Source organism: Tachyglossus aculeatus, chromosome 9, assembly GCF_015852505.1.
Source record: "Tachyglossus aculeatus isolate mTacAcu1 chromosome 9, mTacAcu1.pri, whole genome shotgun sequence".
Lineage (NCBI taxonomy): Eukaryota > Metazoa > Chordata > Mammalia > Monotremata > Tachyglossidae > Tachyglossus > Tachyglossus aculeatus.
Genome location: NC_052074.1, coordinates 25,708,103 through 25,727,164, shown reverse-complemented (window position 1 = coordinate 25,727,164; position 19,062 = coordinate 25,708,103). Strand labels below are relative to the sequence as shown.

At 48.7% G+C, this 19,062-nt stretch overlaps 1 protein-coding gene across 1 annotated transcript in view; it reads right to left on the bottom strand.

Annotated features, from left to right (window-relative positions):
* Positions 1-6,669, bottom strand: part of LBH (LBH regulator of WNT signaling pathway) — a 36,703-nt gene extending 30,034 nt beyond the window's left edge. Inside the window, exon 1 of the mRNA XM_038751770.1 lies at positions 6,500-6,669. Within this exon, the coding sequence (XP_038607698.1) occupies positions 6,500-6,525 (26 nt within the window). The 5' untranslated portion in view covers positions 6,526-6,669. The remainder of the gene's footprint in view (positions 1-6,499) is intronic.
* Positions 6,670-19,062: the final 12,393 nt, after the last annotated feature.

The window sequence follows — 19,062 nt, the reverse complement described above, 5'->3', positions numbered from 1 at the left end:
ACGGTCCCTACCCAACAGCTGGCTTTACGTCTGCAGCCCTGCTTTCTGGGGTGCGTTTTGGGGGGAAGGGGTGCCACTCTTTTAGGGCAGGAGCTTGAGAGGAAACGGCGGGGTGGTCGGATGGGGATGGAGGAGGAGGGTGGCACTCCTGCCCACCGAGCCGCCCCGGCTCTGGGTTCGAGGTTGCAGTGAAAGAGGAAGAGCTGCAAACTTTCCTCCGCAGCTCCGAGCCCGGGGCCCCCCCGCTGACCCCCTTTCTCGGACTCGGGTGGGTTTGAGGGCTTTGGCCTGTAGGAAGGAAGGAAGGAAGCGGAAAAGTGAGCAGGCCCGAGCGGCCCGGGCTTGAAAGACGGCCCTTCCTCACAACCCCTCTGCTGCTCTCATAATAATAAAATAATAATAATATAATAATAATAAATCAATCGTATTTATTGAGTGCTTACTGTGTGCAGAGCACTCTACTAAGCGCTTGGGAAGTACAAGTCGGCAACACATAGAGACAGTCCCTACCCAACAGCGGGCTCACAGTCTAGAAGGACTACAATCATCATCATCATCATCAATCGCATTTATTGAGCGCTTACTATGTGCAGAGCACTGTACTAAGCACTTGGGAAGTACAAGTCGGCAACACACAGAGACAGTCCCTACCCAACAGCGGGCTCACAGTCTAGAAGGACTACAGTAATTGTCATCATCATCAATTGCATTTATTGAGCACTTACTATGTGCAGAGCACTGTACTAAGCGCTTGGGAAGTACAAATTGGGAACATAGAGAGGCAGTCCCTACCCAACAGTGGGCTCACAGTCTAAAAGAGTGGGCTCAGAGTCTAAGTAATAATAATAATAATGGCATTTATTAAGCGCTTACTATGTGCAAAGCACTGTTCCAAGCGCTGGGGAGGTTACAAGGTGATCAGGTTATCCCACGGCGGGCTCACAGTCAACCCCCCTTTTACAGATGAAGGAACTGAGGTACAGTGAAGTTAAGTGACATGCCCAAGGTCATACAGCAGGCAATTGGCGGAGCTGGGATTTGAACCCGTGACCTCTGACTCCAAAGCCCGGGCTCTTTCCGCTGAGCCACGCTGCTTCTCATCTCGCAGCAGCCCCCTCCCCACCCAGGAGCTCCAACCCTCGCAGCCCCCCCAATCAGTCAGTCCTATTTACTGAGCGCTTACTGTGTGCACAGCACTGTACTAAGCATTTAGGAGAGGACAATACAACAGACAAATCGCCTGTCCACGATGAGCTCTGACCCCTCTGAGCCCCCTCACCGGGCAACTCGGACCCCTCTCAGCCCCCCCCAATCAGTCATATTTACTGAGCGCCTGTGTGCAGGGCACTGTACTAAGCACTTAGGAGAGGACAATACAACGAATGCATTGCCTGTCCACGATGAGCTCTGACCCCTCTGAGCCCCCTCAGCCCCCCCTCAATCAGTCAGTCGTATTTACTGAGCGCTTACTGTGTGCAGAGCACTGTACTAAGCATTTAGGAGAGGACAATACAACAGACACATTGCCTGTCCACAATTAGCTCTGACCCCTCTGAGCCCCCTCAATCAGTCAGTTGTATTTACTGAGCACCTACTGTGTGCAGAGCACTGTACTAAGCATTTAGGAGACGACAATACAACGGACACATTTCCTGTCCACCATGAGCTCTCACCCCTCTGAGCCCCCTCAATCAGTCAGTCGTATTTACTGAGCTCCAACTGTGTGCAGAGCACTGTACTAAGCATTTAGGAGAGGACAATACAACACACACATTACCTGTCCTCTCTGAGCCCCCTCTCCGGGCAACTCGGACCCCTCTCAGCCCCCCCTCAATCAGTCAGTTGTATTTACTGAGCACCTACTGTGTGCAATCAGTCAGTTGTATTTACTGAGCACCTACTGTGTGCAGAGCACTGTACTAAGCATTTAGGAGAGGACAATACAACAGACACACTGCCTGTCCACGATGAGCTCTGACCCCTCTGAGCCCCCTCCGCACCCCCTCAGTCAGTCAGTCGTATTTACTGAGCTCCTACTGTGTGCAGAGCACTGTACTAAGCATTTAGGAGAGGACAATACAACAGACACACTGCCTGTCCACGATGAGCTCTGACCTCTCTGAGCCCCCTCAATCAGTCATACTTACTGAGCGCTTACTGTGTGCAGAGCACTGTACTAAGCATTTAGGAGAGGACAATACAATATAATGGACACATTTCCTGTCCACGATGAGCTCTGACCTCTCTGAGCCCCCTCCCCGGGCAACTCCGACCCCTCTCAGCCCCCCCTCAATCAGTTGTATTTACTGAGCGCTTACTGTGTGCAGAGCACTGTACTAAGCATTTAGGAGAGGACAATACAACAGACACATTGCCTGTCCACGATGAGCTCTGACCTCTCTGAGCCCCCTCCCCGGGCAACTCCGACCCCTCTCAGCCCCCCCTCAATCAGTCAGTTGTATTTCCTGAGCACCTACTGTGTGCAGAGCACTGTACTAAGCATTTAGGAGAGGACAATACAACAGACACATTGCCTGTCCACGATGAGCTCTGACCCCTCTGAGCCCCCTCAGGCCCCCCTCAGCCAGTCAGTCGTATTTACTGAGCTCCTACTGTGTGCAGAGCACTGTACTAAGCATTTTTTAGACTGTGAGCCCACTGTTGGGTAGGGACTGTCTCTATATGTTGCCAACTTGGACTTCCCAAGCGCTTAGTACAGTGCTCTGCACACAGTAAGCGCTCAATAAATAGGATTGATGATGATAATGATATAACAGACACACTGCCTGTCCTCTCTGAGCCCCTTCTCCAGGCAACTCTGACCCCTCTCAGCCCCCCGCCCCCCGCCATCAGTCAGTTGTATTTACTGAGCGCTTACTGTGTGCAGGGCACTGTACTAAGCATTTAGGAGAGGATAATCCAATATAACAGACACATTGCCTATCCCCGATGAGCTCCGACCCCTCTGAGCCCCCTCCCCCGGCAACTCCGACCCCTCAACTCCCCACCTCAATCAGTTGTATTTACTGAGTGCTTACTTTGTGAAGAGCACTGTACTAAGCATTTAGGAGAAGACAATGTAATGGACACATTGCCTGCCTACAAGGAGCTCCAACCTCTCGGAGGAACTGCGACCACTCTCTGCCCCCTCTTAATCAGAAAGTTGCATTTATTGAGTGCTTACAGCGTGCAGAGCACTGTACTAAGCGCTTGGGAGACAATAGAGAAGCAGCGTGGCTCGGTAGAAAGAGCCCGGGCTTTGGAGTCAAAGGTCACGGGTTCAAATTTCGGCTCCAGCGACTGTGTGGCTTTGGGTAAGTCGCTTCACTTCTCTGGGCCTCAGTGACCTCATCTGTAAAATGGGGATTAAGATTGTGGGCCCCCCGTGGGACAACCTGATCACCTTGTAACCTCCCCAGCGCTCAGAACAGTGCTTTGCACATAGTAAGCGCTTAATAAATGCCATCATCATTATTATTATTATTAATATAACAATATAGCTGACACATGGCCTGCCCACAAGGAGAAGCAGAGTGGCTCAGTGGAAAGAGCCCGGGCTTTGGAGTCAGAGGTCATGGGTTCAAATCCCGGCTCTGCCATTTGTCAGCTGTGTGCCTTTGGGCAAGTCACTTCACTTCTCCGGGCCTCAGTTCCCTCATCTGTAAAATGGGGATGAAGCCTGTGAGCCCCCCATGGGACAACCTGATCACCTGGTAGCCCCCAAGCGCTTAGAACAGTGCTTTGCACATAGTAAGCGCTTAATAAATGCCATCATTATTATTTCCAACCCCTCTGAGCCCCCTCCCCGGGGAACCGCGACCCTTCTCAGCCCCCTCAGTCAGAAGGGTGTATTTACTGAGCTCTTACAGCGTGCAGAGCACTGTACTAAGCGCTCGGGAGAGGACAAACACAACAATTTAACGGACACACAATGATCTCCAGCCTCTCTAAGCCTTCTCCGCCCCCTGGATACCAAGCTTGCCGGCCCAGCCCGGGATTCCATGGTATTTATTGAGCGCTTCCTGTGTGCAGAGCACTGTACTAAGCGCTTGGGAAGTCCAAGTTGGCAACATCATCATCAATCGTATTTATTGAGCACTTACTATGTGCAGAGCACTGTACTAAGCACTTGATATATATTTATATATATCAATATATATATTTATATATGTATATATATAAATGCATATATATATATGTATATGTATATGTGTGTGTATATATATATTTATATGTGTATATATATATATTTATTTATATATATATATATATATACGGTCCCTACCCACCGGCGGGCTCACAGTCTAGAAGAGCCCGGCTCCGCCTCCGACCTCCCCCGCATCTTTCCCGCATCTTTCCCAGTTTTTTTTTCCCCAATCCTCCTCCCTCCAGGGAAGCAGGCTGGAATCTCCAGGACCGGTTTGGGAAGCAGCAGGTCAAGCTGCCCTTCCTGACATAATGAAATATTATAATATATATATTATATATATATAATTATTTCATTATTTTTCCTCTTTTTTTCCCCCCTCCTCCTTGCACTTTTTCCCCTCCCAAGTTCACTTCCTTTGTCTGGAGTCATTCAATCGTATTTACTGAGCGCTGACCGTGTGCAGAACCGGCGCTTAGGACAGTGCTCGGCACAAAGGAAGCGCTTAAACGATCGTTGATGGTATTTGCTAAGCGCCTACTAGGTGCCAAGCACTGGTCTAAGCGCTGCACCGCAACCCAGCAATAAAGAGAGACAATCCCTGCCCACAGTGAGCTCACGGGCTGGGGGAAGGACAATAGGATTAAACGGACATCAATTCTAATTAATAAATTTATGTCTCATTCACTCATTCGTCCATTCAATCGTATTTATTGAGCGCTTACAGTGTGCAGAGCACTGCACTGAGCGCTTGGAAAGTACAATAGCACCCCCCCCACACACCCTTATTTTTTTTTTTTCCTTTTTTCCTTTTCTCTCCCCTCCCCTTTCCTTGGTAACCTTGAATGGGACTTGGGCTTTGGAGCCTCTGGGGTGGACAGATTGGCTTCATTTATTCAGTCCTATTTATTGAGCGCTTATTGTGTGAGGAGCACTGTACTAAGCGCTTGGAAGGTACAATTGGGCAACAGATAGAGACAATCCCGACCCAACAAGGGGCTCACAGTCTGGACCGTAGGACCCCAAACCAGGGGTCAAACGGGGTGGGGGGAAGACTCCCATCATTCATTCATTCAATTGTATTTATTGAGCGCTTATTGTGAGCGGTGCACTGTACTAAGCGCTTTGGAAAGTACAATTGGGCAACTGATAGAGACAATCCCTACCCAACAAGGGGTTTACAGTCTGGACCACAGGACCCCAGAGCAGGGGTCAAGCTGGGGGGAAGACCCCCATCAATCATTCATTCAGTCGTATTTATTGAGCGCTTATTGTGAGCGGTGCACTGTACTAAGCGCTTGGAAAGTACGATTGGGCAACAGAGAATCCCTACCCAACAAGGGGCTCACAGTCTGGACCATAGGATCCCAGACCAGGGCTCAAGCTGGGGGGAAGACCCCCATCAATCATTCATTCATTCAGTCGTATTTATTGAGCGCTTATTGTGAGCGGTGCACTGTACTAAGCGCTTGGAAACTACAATTGGGCAACAGATAATCCCTACCCAACAAGGGGCTCACAGTCTGGATCATAGGACCCCAGATCAGGGGTCAAGCGGTGTGTGTGGGGGGAAGACCCCCATCATTCATCCATTCACAGTCGCATTTATTGAGCGCTTATTGTGAGCGGTGCACTGTACTAAGCGCTTGGGACGTACAATTGGGCAACAGATGGGGACAACCCCTACCCAACAAGGGGCTCACAGGCCGGACCCCAGACCAGGGGTCAAGCGGGGGGGGGCGATGGAGGGAAGACCCTCATCATTCATCCATCCAGTCGTATTTATTGAGCGCTTATTGTGAGCGGTGCACTGTACTGAGCGCTTGGGACGTACAATTGGGCAACAGATGGGGACGAACCCCTACCCAACAAGGGGCTCACAGGCCGGACCCCAGACCAGGAGGGGTCAAGCGGGGGGGGGGGAGGGGGAAGACCCCCATCAATCATTCATCCATTCAGTCGTATTTATTGAGCGCTTATTGTGAGCGGTGCACTGTACTGAGCGCTTGGAAAGTACAATTGAGCAAGAGATGGGGACAACCCCTACCCAACAAGGGGCTCACAGGCCGGACCCCAGACCAGGGGTCAAGCGGGGGGGGGGGAGGGGTGGGGGGAAGGCCCTCATCATTCATCCATCCAGTTGTATTTATTGAGCGCTTATTGTGAGCGGTGCACTGTACTAAGCGCTTGGAAAGTACAATTGGGCACCAGATGGGGACAACAAGGGGCTCGCAGTCCGGGCCACATCATCCCAGACCAGGGGTCAACTGTGGGGGGGGGAGACCCCCCCACCCCCCATGTCCCCATCTCCCCCCCCCCCCACGCCCCCCTTGGAGGGCCCCAAATACTCACCAGTGAATGGGGAAATGAACAGACATGAAGTCCTCCGGCTGCCCCCCGGCCTTGCTTATTTCCAAACGGTCACCCCGGCCGCAGCAAAGGAGGGGGGTCCTCTAAGGTCACCCCTGTCCCCCCCCCCCACCCAGGACAGCAGCTGTGCCGACCCTTCCAAAGCGACTAAACAGTAGGCAGGGAGGAAGGAGGAGACGCTCCGCCGGTCCTGAGCTGGGAGGCTTCCAAAGAGGCCGGCTGGCTGCTTTTATAGGGCAGGGGAGGGGCCTAGCACAGTCCCCACTCCCCGCTCAGGACACTCCCCCCCCGCCCCCCCCCCCCCCCCCCCCGGAATAACGTCACCAAATTCATGAATGGTTTCAGCGGGCCCCCTCCTTCCCGGCTCCAGGCTCACACTCTCCGCAAACGCTCGCCCTCGGGGCACAGTGATGAGGAAGGGATTTGATGAGCGCCCACTACGTGCCCGGCGCTGGGCTGGACACGAGCTGATCGGGTTGGACGCGGTCCCTGTCCCACGTGGGGCTCACCGTCTCCATCCCCATTTTACAGGCGAGGAAACTGAGGCACAGAGAATAATAAGCATGATAAGGATGAGGGGATTTGGTAAGCGCTCAGTACGTGCCCGGCGCTGGGGTGGACACGAGTAGATCGGGTTGGACGCGGTCCCACGTGGGGCTCACCGTCTCCATCCCCATTTTACAGATGAGGAAACTGAGGCACAGAGAATAATAAGCATGATAAGGATGAGGGGATTTGGTGAGCGCTCAGTACGTGCCCGGCGCTGGGCTGGACACGAGCAGATCGGGTTGGACGCGGTCCCACGTGGGGCTCACCGTCTCCATCCCCATTTTACAGATGAGGAAACTGAGGCACAGAGAATAATAAGCATGATAAGGATGAGGGGATTTGGTGAGCGCTCAGTACGTGCCCGGCGCTGGGGTGGACACGAGCAGATCGGGTTGGATGCGGTCCTTGTCCCACGTGGGGCTCACCGTCTCCATCCCCATTTCACAGACGAGGAAACGGAGGCACAGAGGATAATAAGCATGATAAGGATCAGGGGATTTGGTAGGCGCTCACTACGTGCCCGGCGCTGGGGTGGACACGAGCAGATCGGGTTGGACGCGGTCCCACGTGGGGCTCACCGTCTCCATCCCCATTTTACAGATGAGGAAACTGAGGCACAGAGAAAAATAACCATGATAAGAATGAAGGGATTTGGTAAGCGCTCACTACGTGCCCGGCGCTGGGGTGGACACGAGCTAATCGGGTTGGACGCGGTCCCTGTCCCACGTGGGGCTCACCGTCTCCATCCCCATTTTACAGATGAGGAAACTGAGGCACAGAGGATAATAACCATGATAAGAATGAGGGGATTCGGTAAGCGCTTATTACGTGCCCGGCGCTGGGCTGGACACGAGCTGATCGGGTTGGACGCGGTCCCTGTCCCACGTGGGGCTCACCGTCTCCATCCCCATTTTACAGATGAGGAAACTGAGGCACAGAGGATAATAACCATGATAAGAATGAGGGGATTTGGTAAGCGCTCACTACGTGCCCGGCGCTGGGGTGGACACGAGCAAATCGGGTTGGACGCGGTCCCACGTGGGGCTCACCGTCTCCATCCCCATTTTACAGATGAGGAAACTGAGGCACAGAGAAAAATAACCATGATAAGAATGAAGGGATTTGGTAAGCGCTCACTACGTGCCCGGCGCTGGGGTGGACACGAGCTAATCGGGTTGGACGCGGTCCCTGTCCCACGTGGGGCTCACCGTCTCCATCCCCATTTTACAGATGAGGAAACTGAGGCACAGAGGATAATAACCATGATAAGAATGAGGGGATTCGGTAAGCGCTTACTACGTGCCCGGCGCTGGGCTGGACACGAGCTGATCGGGTTGGACGCGGTCCCTGTCCCACGTGGGGCTCACCGTCTCCATCCCCATTTTACAGGTGAGGAAACTGAGGCACAGAGGATAATAACCATGATAAGAATGAGGGGATTTGGTAAGCGCTCACTACGTGCCCGGCGCTGGACTGGACACGAGCAGATCGGGTTGGACGCGGTCCCTGCCCCACGTGGGGCTCACCGTCTCCATCCCCATTTTACAGGTGAGGAAACTGAGGCACAGAGAATAATAAGCATGATAAGAATAAAGGGATTCAGTAAGCGCTTACTACGTGCCCGGCGCTGGGCTGGACATGAGCTAATCGGGTTGGACACTGTCCCTGTCCCACGTGGGGCTCACAGTCTCCATCCCCATTTTACAGATGAGGAAACGGAGGCACAGAGGATAATAAGCATAATAACAATGAAGGGATTTGGTAAGCGCTATGTGCCAAACAGTGTTCTAAGCGTTGGGGGAGACACAAGGTAATCAGGTTGTCCCACATGGGGCTCACAGTCTCCATCCCCATTTTACAGATAATAATGATGATGGCATTTGTTAAACGCTTACTATATGCGAAAGCACTGTTTGGGAACTGAGGCACAGAGAAGAATAATCATAATAATAATGAAGGGATTTGGTAAGCGCTTACTATGTGCGAAGCACTGTTTGGGAACTGAGGCACAGAGAAGAATAATCATAATAATAATGAAGGGATTTGGTAAGCGCCTACTATGTGGGAAGCACTGTTTGGGAACTGAGGCACAGAGAAGAATAATCATAATAATAATAATGAAGGGACTGGGTAAGCGCTTACTATGTGCGAAGCACTGTTTGGGAACTGAGGCACAGAGAAGAATAACCATAAGAATAATAATGAAGGGATTGGGTAAGCGCTTACTATGTGCGAAGCACTGATTGGGAACTGAGGCACAGAGAAGAATAATCATAATAATAATGAAGGGATTTGGTAAGCGCTTACTATGTGCGAAGCACTGTTTGGGAACTGAGGCACAGAGAAGAATAACCATAATAATAATAATGAAGGGATTGGGTAAGCGCTTACTATGTGCGAAGCACTGTTTGGGAACTGAGGCACAGAGAAGAATAATCATCATAATAATAATGAAGGGACTGGGTAAGCGCTTACTATGTGCGAAGCACTGTTTGGGAACTGAGGCACAGAGAAGAATAACCATAATAATAATAATGAAGGGATTGGGTAAACGCTTACTATGTGCGAAGCACTGTTTGGGAACTGAGGCACAGAGAAGAATAATCATCATAATAATAATGAAGGGATTTGGTAAGCGCTTACTATGTGCGAAGCACTGTTTGGGAACTGAGGCACAGAGAAGAATAATCATAAGAATAATAATGAAGGGATTTGGTAAGCGCTTACTATGTGCAAAGCACTGATTGGGAACTGAGGCACAGAGAAGAATAATCATAATAATAATAATGACGGGATTTGGTAACGCTTACTATGTGCGAAGCACTGTTTGGGAACTGAGGCACAGAGAATAATAATCATCATAATAATAATGAAGGGATTTGGTAAGCGCTTATTATGTGCAAAGCACTGATTGGGAACTGAGGCACAGAGAAGAATAATCATAATAATAATAATAAAGGGGTTTGGTAAGCGCTTATTATGTGCCGGGCGCTGGGGTGGACACGAGCAAATCGTGTTGGACACAGTCCCTGTCCCACGTGGGGCTCACAGTCTCAATCCCCATTTGTTGCCAACTTGTACTTCCCAAGCGCTTAGTACAGTGCTCTGCACACAGGAAGGTCTCAATAAATACGATTGAATGAATGAACGAATGAACCCCTCCACTTGTCTGCTGTGTGGCCTTGGGCAAGTCACTTCACTTCTCTGGGCCTCAGTTCCCTCATCTGCAAAATGGGGATTAAGATTGTGAGGCCCACGTGGGACAACCTGGTTACCTTGTTTCTACCCCAGCGCTTAGAACAGTGCTTGGAACATACTAAGCGCTTAACAAATACCATTATTATTATTATACACACATGCAAACACATTCATTGTCTATAGAAGCATATTCACTTTCTAGCAGATTCATCCAACTTCAGAATCCAGAATCACGAGAAGCAGCGTGGCTCAGTGGAAAGAGTGTGGGCTTTGGAGTCAGAGGTCATGGGTTCAAATCCCGCTCTGCCATTCGTCAGCTGTGTGACTTTGGGCAAGTCACTTTTAACTTCTCTGGGCCTCAGTTCCCTCATCTGTCAAATGGGGATGAAGACTGTGAGCCGCCGGTGGGACAACGTGATCACCTTGGAACCTCCCTAGGGCTGAGAACGATCAATCAATCAATCGTACTTATTGAGCACTTACTGTGTGCAGAGCACTGTACTAAGCGCTTGGGAAGTACAAGTTGGCAATATATAGAGACAGTCCCTACCCAACAGTGGGCTCACAGTCAAAAAGAGAACAGTGCTCTGCACATAGTAAGCGCCTAATAAATGCCTTTATAAATCCCCTTGTTTCGGAGCTAAGGTGGAGATATGCTACCCCATCCCCGGCCTGAAGACACTTCTTTCCTCGCCCTTCCCCTCCAGATATTAAGAGACAAAAATGAAAATAAAACACGTAACGGAGCCACCGACCCTGAAGACTCTCCGGCCTTTCTGGATCGTAAAATCTTGGCTGCTTAAGAGACACGAGAGGTCATTCGGGTCAATGGTTGGACGAAGTAGGATTGTTTGTGAGTCTGGGGGTTCTTTATGATGTTGTAATCTCAACGGAGAAGTATGCGGAGGAGGAGAGCAGGCACCATCCGTCCCCGAAGGGAGAAAGTGCTCGGATGCCGGGGCGGGTCGAAGAGGGGTGAGAATTTTCCTAGTCCTCCTCCATCCCCCCCTCACCCTCTCCAACAGATAAATCACAGACTAACTCACTGCACGTACCAAAAGCCCTCGGGAGATTTACGGGATGGAAGAATGTCACATCACTTTACATCGCAAAAGCCACCCCTGGCATTCCTTAAACTTCCCTCATTTGAAGCCTTCAAAGCACTTCCCAAGAAGCGAGCCCCTCCCAGTAAATTTTCTAATAAGTAATATTTAATCGTGTCTCCAGTGAGGGGCCAAGTGACTTTTTAGATTGTGAGCCCACTGTTGGGTAGGGACTATCTCCATATGTTGCCAACTTGTACTTCCCAAGCGCTTAGTACAGTGCTCTGCACACAGTAAGCGCTCAATAAATACGATTGATTGATTGATCACAAAAGCCACCCTTGGAATTCCTTAAACTTCCCTCAATTGAAGCCTTCAAAGCACTTCACAGGAAGCGAGCCCCTCCCAGTAAATTTTCTAAAAGTAATATTTAATCGTGTCTCCAGTGAGGGGCCAAGTGACTTTTTAGACTGTGAGCCCGCTGTTGGGTAGGGACCGTCTCCATATGTTGCCAACTTGTACTTCCCAAGCGCTTAGTACAGTGCTCTGCACACAGTAAGCGCTCAATAAATACGATTGATTGATTGATTGATCACAAAAGCCACCCTTGGCATTCCTTAAACTTCCCTCATTTGAAGCTTTCAAAGCACTTCGCAAGAAGCGAGCCCCTCTCAGTAAATTTTCTAATAAGTAATATTTAATCGTGTCTCCAGTGAGGGGCCAAGTGACTTTTTAGACTGTGAGCCCGCTGTTGGGTAGGGACTGTCTCTATATGTTGCCAACTTGTACTTCCCAAGCGCTTAGTACAGTGCTCTGCACACAGTAAGTGCTCAATAAATACGATTGATTGATTGATTGATTAATTCTTCGGCTCTCCTTTCACCCAATTCAAAACGGCCTGGGAGTTTGCACAAACACCTATGGGACAGATTTGTGTTTGTAGCCCCCTTTGTTTTCCAAGATGGGAAATCAATATCTGTTCTTCCTCTACATAGATGCAGTCCCATGTACACAGATGGAGTCCCATGTAGAACCTGATTATCTTTACCCCAGTGCTAAGTACGGTGCTTAGAACAGTGCTTTGCACATAGTAAGTGCTTAATAAATGCCATCATTAATTAATTAATTGCAGTGCTTGACACAGAATAAGCGCTTAGACAAATACCACAATTATTATTAATCAATCATATTTATTGCTTGCTTACTGTGTGCAGAGCACCGTACTAAGCTCTTAGGAGAGTACAATATAGCAGAGTTAGTAGATGCATTTCCTGTTCACAGTGAGCTTACATTATTATTCCTCCTGAAAAGAGCCTCTCCTAAATCCAGTTTCTCTCCTTGTCTCTTTCTCTCCCTCCTCCCTCTCTAAGAAAGAGGAAATGCGAGCAGAACTGCAGAAAAGAAGTGTGTAGCTACTGTTCTCAGCTCTGCTGTCCCGATCTTCCCGATGTTGGAAGACCAAGTTGGGAAGACTTTTACAATCCAGCTATAAAAGCCTGAAAGTGAGGATTGTGACTGGAACCCACTCTGTGAGCTCTAGCGAAGTCAGGGGTGGGCGGAAATAAATCTGTGGCCCTGCGGATTTGTGAGTGTCTTTAAATATCTGACTCAATTTCCTGGGATTAAAAAAAAAATGGTTTCATGGGATGGGGGTGGAAAGCGAAAGGAGGTGGGAGGGAGCTTTGGAAGCACGTTCAAATGAGGCTCATTGGGAAAATCTAAAATCTACACAGCAAGAGAATGTGAGGAAAGCTACAAAATCTGCTTATGTTGGCAGCTCTAATTCACATCTTGCTCTGCACCAGAAAGACCCTGTGGCCTAGATAGCTGATCGATCTTGAAAATCTTTGTTAACATTAATATTAGTAGTGGCAGTAATAATAATGATGGCATTTGTTAAGCGCTTACTACGTGCAAAGTACTGTTCTAAGCGCTGGAGCACTGTTCTAAGAGCTGGAGTAGTAGTAATAATAATAATAATTATTGTGGTATTCATTAAGCACTTATGTGTCAATCACTGTTCTGAACACTGGGGTAGAAACAAGATAATCAGGTCGTGCACATCTATGAATTATATAGTATAAATTATTTATGTTAATGTCTATCTCTCCTCTCGACTCATTGTGGGCAGGGAACATAACCACCAGCTCTGCTGTATTGTACTCTCTCGCGTACTTAGTGTGATGCCCTGCACATAGTAAGCACTTAATAAATCATCATCATCATCATCAATCGTATTTATTGAGCGCTTACTATGTGCAGAGCACTGTACTAAGCGCTTGGGAAGTACAAATTGGCAACATATAGAGACAGTCCCTACCCAACAGTGGGCTCACAGTCTAAAAGGAGAACAAAACCAAACATACTAACAAAATAAAATAAATAATAAATGCCAGCGATTGACTGATTAATCCCCTTCTCTCCCGAGGCTACGCTCACCTGAGTTTCCAGTCACTTCCTTCCGGCCAGATCTTACCGATCTAGTCTAATCCTCCTTGATATTTCTGCTCCTTTTGTGGCGGCTCATCCCCCTCTCCTCCAGGAAACAGCCTCGGCTCGCAATTGCGCGGACGCGATATTCCTCCGCTGCTGAACCTATCTCTCCAATCGCTCCTTCTCGGTTTTCTTTGTCGGCACCTGTCACTTTGGTCGCCGTGGAACAGCGGGTGTCCTTCGGAGATCAGGTCCGCGTCCTCTTCTGTTCTCGTTTGGCACTCCGCTCACCTGGTCTCGAGTACCGCGGTTGTGGGGTGGCTCCCAAATCGACACCTCCAGCCTTGTCTTCTCACCCGATCAACCGTCTCATGTTTCCTCCTGCCTTCTTCCAGACACATCCGCTTGGATGGCCTGATGGCAACTTTAATTTAATATGTCTAGAACTGAACTTCTCATCTTCTCTCCTCTTTCTAAATGGCCCATCCCTCTTGACCACCAGCATTTTCCCTGTCCCACAAGCTCAAAACCCCAGGGTCACCTTTGCGTCCTCTCTCTCTCTCTGAGAAGCAGGGCGTTGTAGTGGAAAGAGCCCTGGGAGTCAGAAGGACCTGGGTTCTAATCCTGGCTCCGCCACTTGTCTGTTGTGTGACCTTGGGCAAGTCACTTCACTTTTGTGGGCCTCAGTTCCCTCATCTGTAAAATGGGGATGGAGACTGTGAGCCCCGTGTGGGACAGGGACTGTGTCCAACCTGATTACCTTGTACCTACCCCAGTGCTTAGTAATAATAATAAAAATAATGGCATTTATTAAGCACTTACGATGTGCAAAGCACTGTTCTACGCACTGGGGGGATACAAGGTGACCAGGTTGCTCCACGTGGGGCTCCCAGTCGTCATCCCCATTTTACAGATGAGGGAACTGAGGCCCAGAGAAGATAAGTGACTTGCCCAGAGTCACACAGCTGACAATTGGTGGCCCAGAGAAGTGAAGTGACTTGCCCAAAGTCACACAGCTGACAATTGGTGGAGCTGGGATTTGAACCCATGACCTCTGACTCCAAAGCCCGGGCTCTTTCCATTGAGCCACGCTGCTTCTGATAGTATAGGGCTCGGCCCATAGTAAGTTCTTAACAAATACCACAGTCATCGTTATTATTGCCTGCTGTGCGACCTCGGATGGGTTAATTAACTTCTCCGTGCCTCGGTGTCCTCATCTGTAAAATGGGGATTCAATACCTGTCCTCCTATTTATTTAGATCATGAGTCCTAGGTGGGATAAGGACCGTGCTCTACCTGAGTATCTTGTAACTAACCCAGTTCTTGGCACATAATATGCACTTAACAAATACTATCATTACTATTATAATTATTATTATTATCATCAGCCTCTGACAGTTAATCTGTGATTAAGACCTGCTGTTTTTCCTAAATAACATTTCACAGATTCTGTCTTTTTCTCCCACCTTTCCACCACTGGGTTACACTGACCTCTCCCTGGCTTCCCCGCCTCCAGCCTCTCTCTCCTCTTCACTTTAATCCCTCAAATACTATCTCATCTGTAAAATGGGGATTCATACTGTGAGCCCCATGTGGGACATGGACTGTATCCAATCTGATTATCTTGTATCGACCCCAGTTCTTTGTACAGTGCCTGGCATATAGTGAGCACTTTACAGATACCGTGAAAAACAAAACAAAACAGAGGCAAGAATGAGGCATGGTGAGTAGGTTGACTTGAAAGGAGGGGAGAGTGCAAGCTGAGATGTAGTGGGAGAGGAGCGAGGATAAGTAATAATAATAATAAGTGGCATTTGTTAAGCACTTACTATGTGCAAAGCACTGTTCTAAGCACTGGGGAGGATACAGGGTGATCAGGTTGTCCCATGTGGGGCTCACAGTCTTCATCCCCATTTTACAGATGAGGTAACTGAGGCCTAGAGAAGTTTAGTGACTTGCCCAAGATCACACAGCAGACAGGTGGTGGAGTCGGGATTCGAACACACGACCTCTGACTCCAAAGCCCATGCTCTTTCCACTGAGCCAGAGAGCTCATTCTGCTAGATGTGGAGAGGAATGAGCAACCAGTGGAGGTTTTGGAGGACTAGGGAGGTGTGCATAGAACACTGTTTTTTTAAAAAATGATCCGGACTGCGGAGCAAAGTACGGACTTAAGGTGAGGACAAGGTGCATATCAAACGCTTAGTACAGTGCTCTGCACACAGTAACCAATCAATCAATCAGTTGCATTTATTGAGCACTTACTGTGTGCAGAGCACTGTACCAAGTGCTTGGGAAGTACAAGTTGGCAACATACAAGTGCTCAATAAATACGATTGAATGAATCATCATCATCATCATCATCATCATCAATCGTATTTATTGAGCGCTTACTGTGTGCAGAGCACTGTACTAAGCACTTGGGAAGTACAAGTTGGCAACACACAAGTGCTCAATAAATACTATTGTATGAATCCTACACTTCCTTATGTTCCTTAACCACCTAGTACAGTGCCTTACCCGTAGATGGCTCCCAATAAATAATCATAATAATGGTTAAGCGCTTACTATGGGCCAAACACTGTAGTAAGGTAATCAGGTTGCCCCAAGTGGGGCTAACAGTCTGAATCCCCATTTTACAGATGAGGTAACTGAGGCACTGAGAAGTTAAATGGCTTGCCCAAAGTGACACAGCAGGCAAATGAATGAATGAATGCAGTGGCAGAGCCGGGATTAGAATCCACGTCCTCTGATTCCCCCAGACTGCAGCGTGGCTCAGTGGAAAGAGCCCAGGCTTTGGAGCCAGAGGTCACGGGTTCAAATCCCGGCTCCGCCACTTGTCAGCTGTGTGACTTGGGGCAAGTCACTTCACTTCTCTGGGCCTCAGTTCCCTCATCTTTAAAATGGGGGTGAAGATTGTGACCTGATCACTTTGTAACCTCCCCAGCACTTAGAACAGTGCTTTGCACATAGTAAGCGCTTAATTAATGCCATTATTATTATTTTTCCACTAATCTATGATGGTCATAGTTATGGACTATAAGCACTCCAGGCCTGCAATAGTAAGAACACTATGTAGCCTAAGGGGCATCCTACAACTAAGGAGAATACAGTAGGCTTCACTTCCTCTCCGTTCTAGCGCCGAAGAAGAGCCCAAATTGAAAGTGGTGAAGTTCGCTTCTAGTTTCCTTGGTGCTTCGCCATGTCACCTTAGGCAAGTTGTGTGATCTTTCTGTGCCTTAGTTTTCTAAGCAGTGCAACAGGGAATAGCCGTCTTGGCTTCCCTCCGGGTAGGGTGAGGCAAAACTGAGGGCGATCAGATTTGTGAAGCGCTTCAGAGAAAAAACTAATAATAATAATGATGGCATTTATCAAGCGCTTACTATGTGCAAAGCACTGGTCTAAGTGCTGGGGAGGTTACAAGGTGATCAGGTTGTCCCACAGGGGCTCACGGTCTTAATCCCCATTTTACAGATGAGGGAACTGCGGCACAGAGAAGTGAAGTGACTTGCCCAAAATCACACAGCTGACAAGTGGCGGAGCCAGGATTTGAACCTGTGACCTCTGACTCCAAAGCCCGGGCTCTTTCCACTGAGCCACGCTGCTTCTCTACAGCTCTACCTAGGTGCGAGGAGCTTTTAGAGAGGAAAAAAAAAGTTACCAAATTCCTCCTCCTTCTGATAATAATAATGGCATTTATTAAGCGCTTACTATGTGCAGAGCGCTGTTCTAAGCGCTGGGGAGGTTACAGGGTGATCAGGTTGTCCCACTTGGGGCTTACAGTCTTAATCCCCATTTTACAGATGAGGTAAATGAGGCCCAGAGAAGTTAAGTGACCTGCCCAAAGTCACACAGCTGACAATTGGCGGAGTCGGGATCTGAACCCATGACCTCTGACTCTTTCCACTGAGCCACGCTGCTTCTCAATACCTTCTAAGAGTTCCTTATCCAGCTTATTCTCTCTAAACCACCTCCAAAACGGAATTGGGCCCGACGTGATCCTGCAGATTCCAGTCCCAGCCCCCTCCTAGACTGTGAGCCCACTGATAGGTCGGGATGTTCTCTATTTGCTGCCAAATTGTATTTTCCAAGTGCTTAGTACGGTGCTCTGCAGACTGTAAGCGCTCAATAAGTACGATTGAATGAATGAATGAAGTCTTGCCAAAAATGAAGGGGGTTCAGTCCGGATTTTTCTTGTGTTCACGAGCGACGGGATTTTATGGGAGGTAGCTATCTATAGGATCTCTGGAAGATCTGGGACCCAAACCGAAACACTAAAATGGGATATTCTCCAAGGCTCTCATGCCCAATTAAGGAAATGCACACATTCTTTCCTCTCTCTCTCACACACACATGTAGATCTGTCACAGAAGTCTCTGTTCTCCTCCACCCCTTCCCCTCCTGACTCCCCTCGTTCTTTTTTTTCTTTTTTGTTTTTACAGTATTTGTTGAGCTCTCACTGTACTAGTCAGTTGGACACAGTCCATGTCCCTCATGGGGCCACAGTCTTCAGTCCCAGTTTACAGATGAGGTAACTGAGGCCCAGAGAAGCGCCCAAGGTCACACAGCGGACAAGTGGGAGAGCCAGGATTAGAACCTGGGTCCTTCTGACTCCTAGGCCTGTGCTCTATCCACTAATAATAATAATAATAATAATGGCATTTGTTAAGTGTTTATTATGTGCGAACTTCTCTGAGCCTCAGTTACCTCATCTGTAAAATGGGGATTAAGACTGGGAGCCCCACGTGGGACAACTTGATCACCCTGTATCCCTCCCAGCTCTTAGAACAGTGCTCTGCACGTAGTAAGCACTTAATAATAATAATAATAATAATAACGATGGCATTTGTTAAGCACTTACTATGTGCAGAGCACTGTTCTAAGCACTGGGGGGTGGGGGGGACACAAAGTGATCAGGTTGTCCCACATGGGGCTCAGTCTCAATCCCCATTTTACAGATGAGGTAACTGAGGATGAGGTAACTGAGGCTCAGAGAAGTTAAGTGACTTGTCCAAGGTCACACAGCAGAGTTGGGATTCAAACCCATGACCTCTGACTCCAAAGCCCGGGCTCTTTCCACTGAGCCGCGCTGCTTCCATTATTATTATTGTTATTACTATGCCAAGCAATTAGTACAGTGCTCTGCACACAAGTAATCGCTCAGTAAAGTCTATTGATGGAGTGTTTCCATCATCCCATCTTGTAAACTGGCATCTTTTTCTTCCTTTATAACAGTCTGCAAGCCACGGTCTGACGGAGATTTTACATAACAGAGCCCACTGTTGGGTAGGGACTGTCTCTATATGTTGCCAATTTGTACTT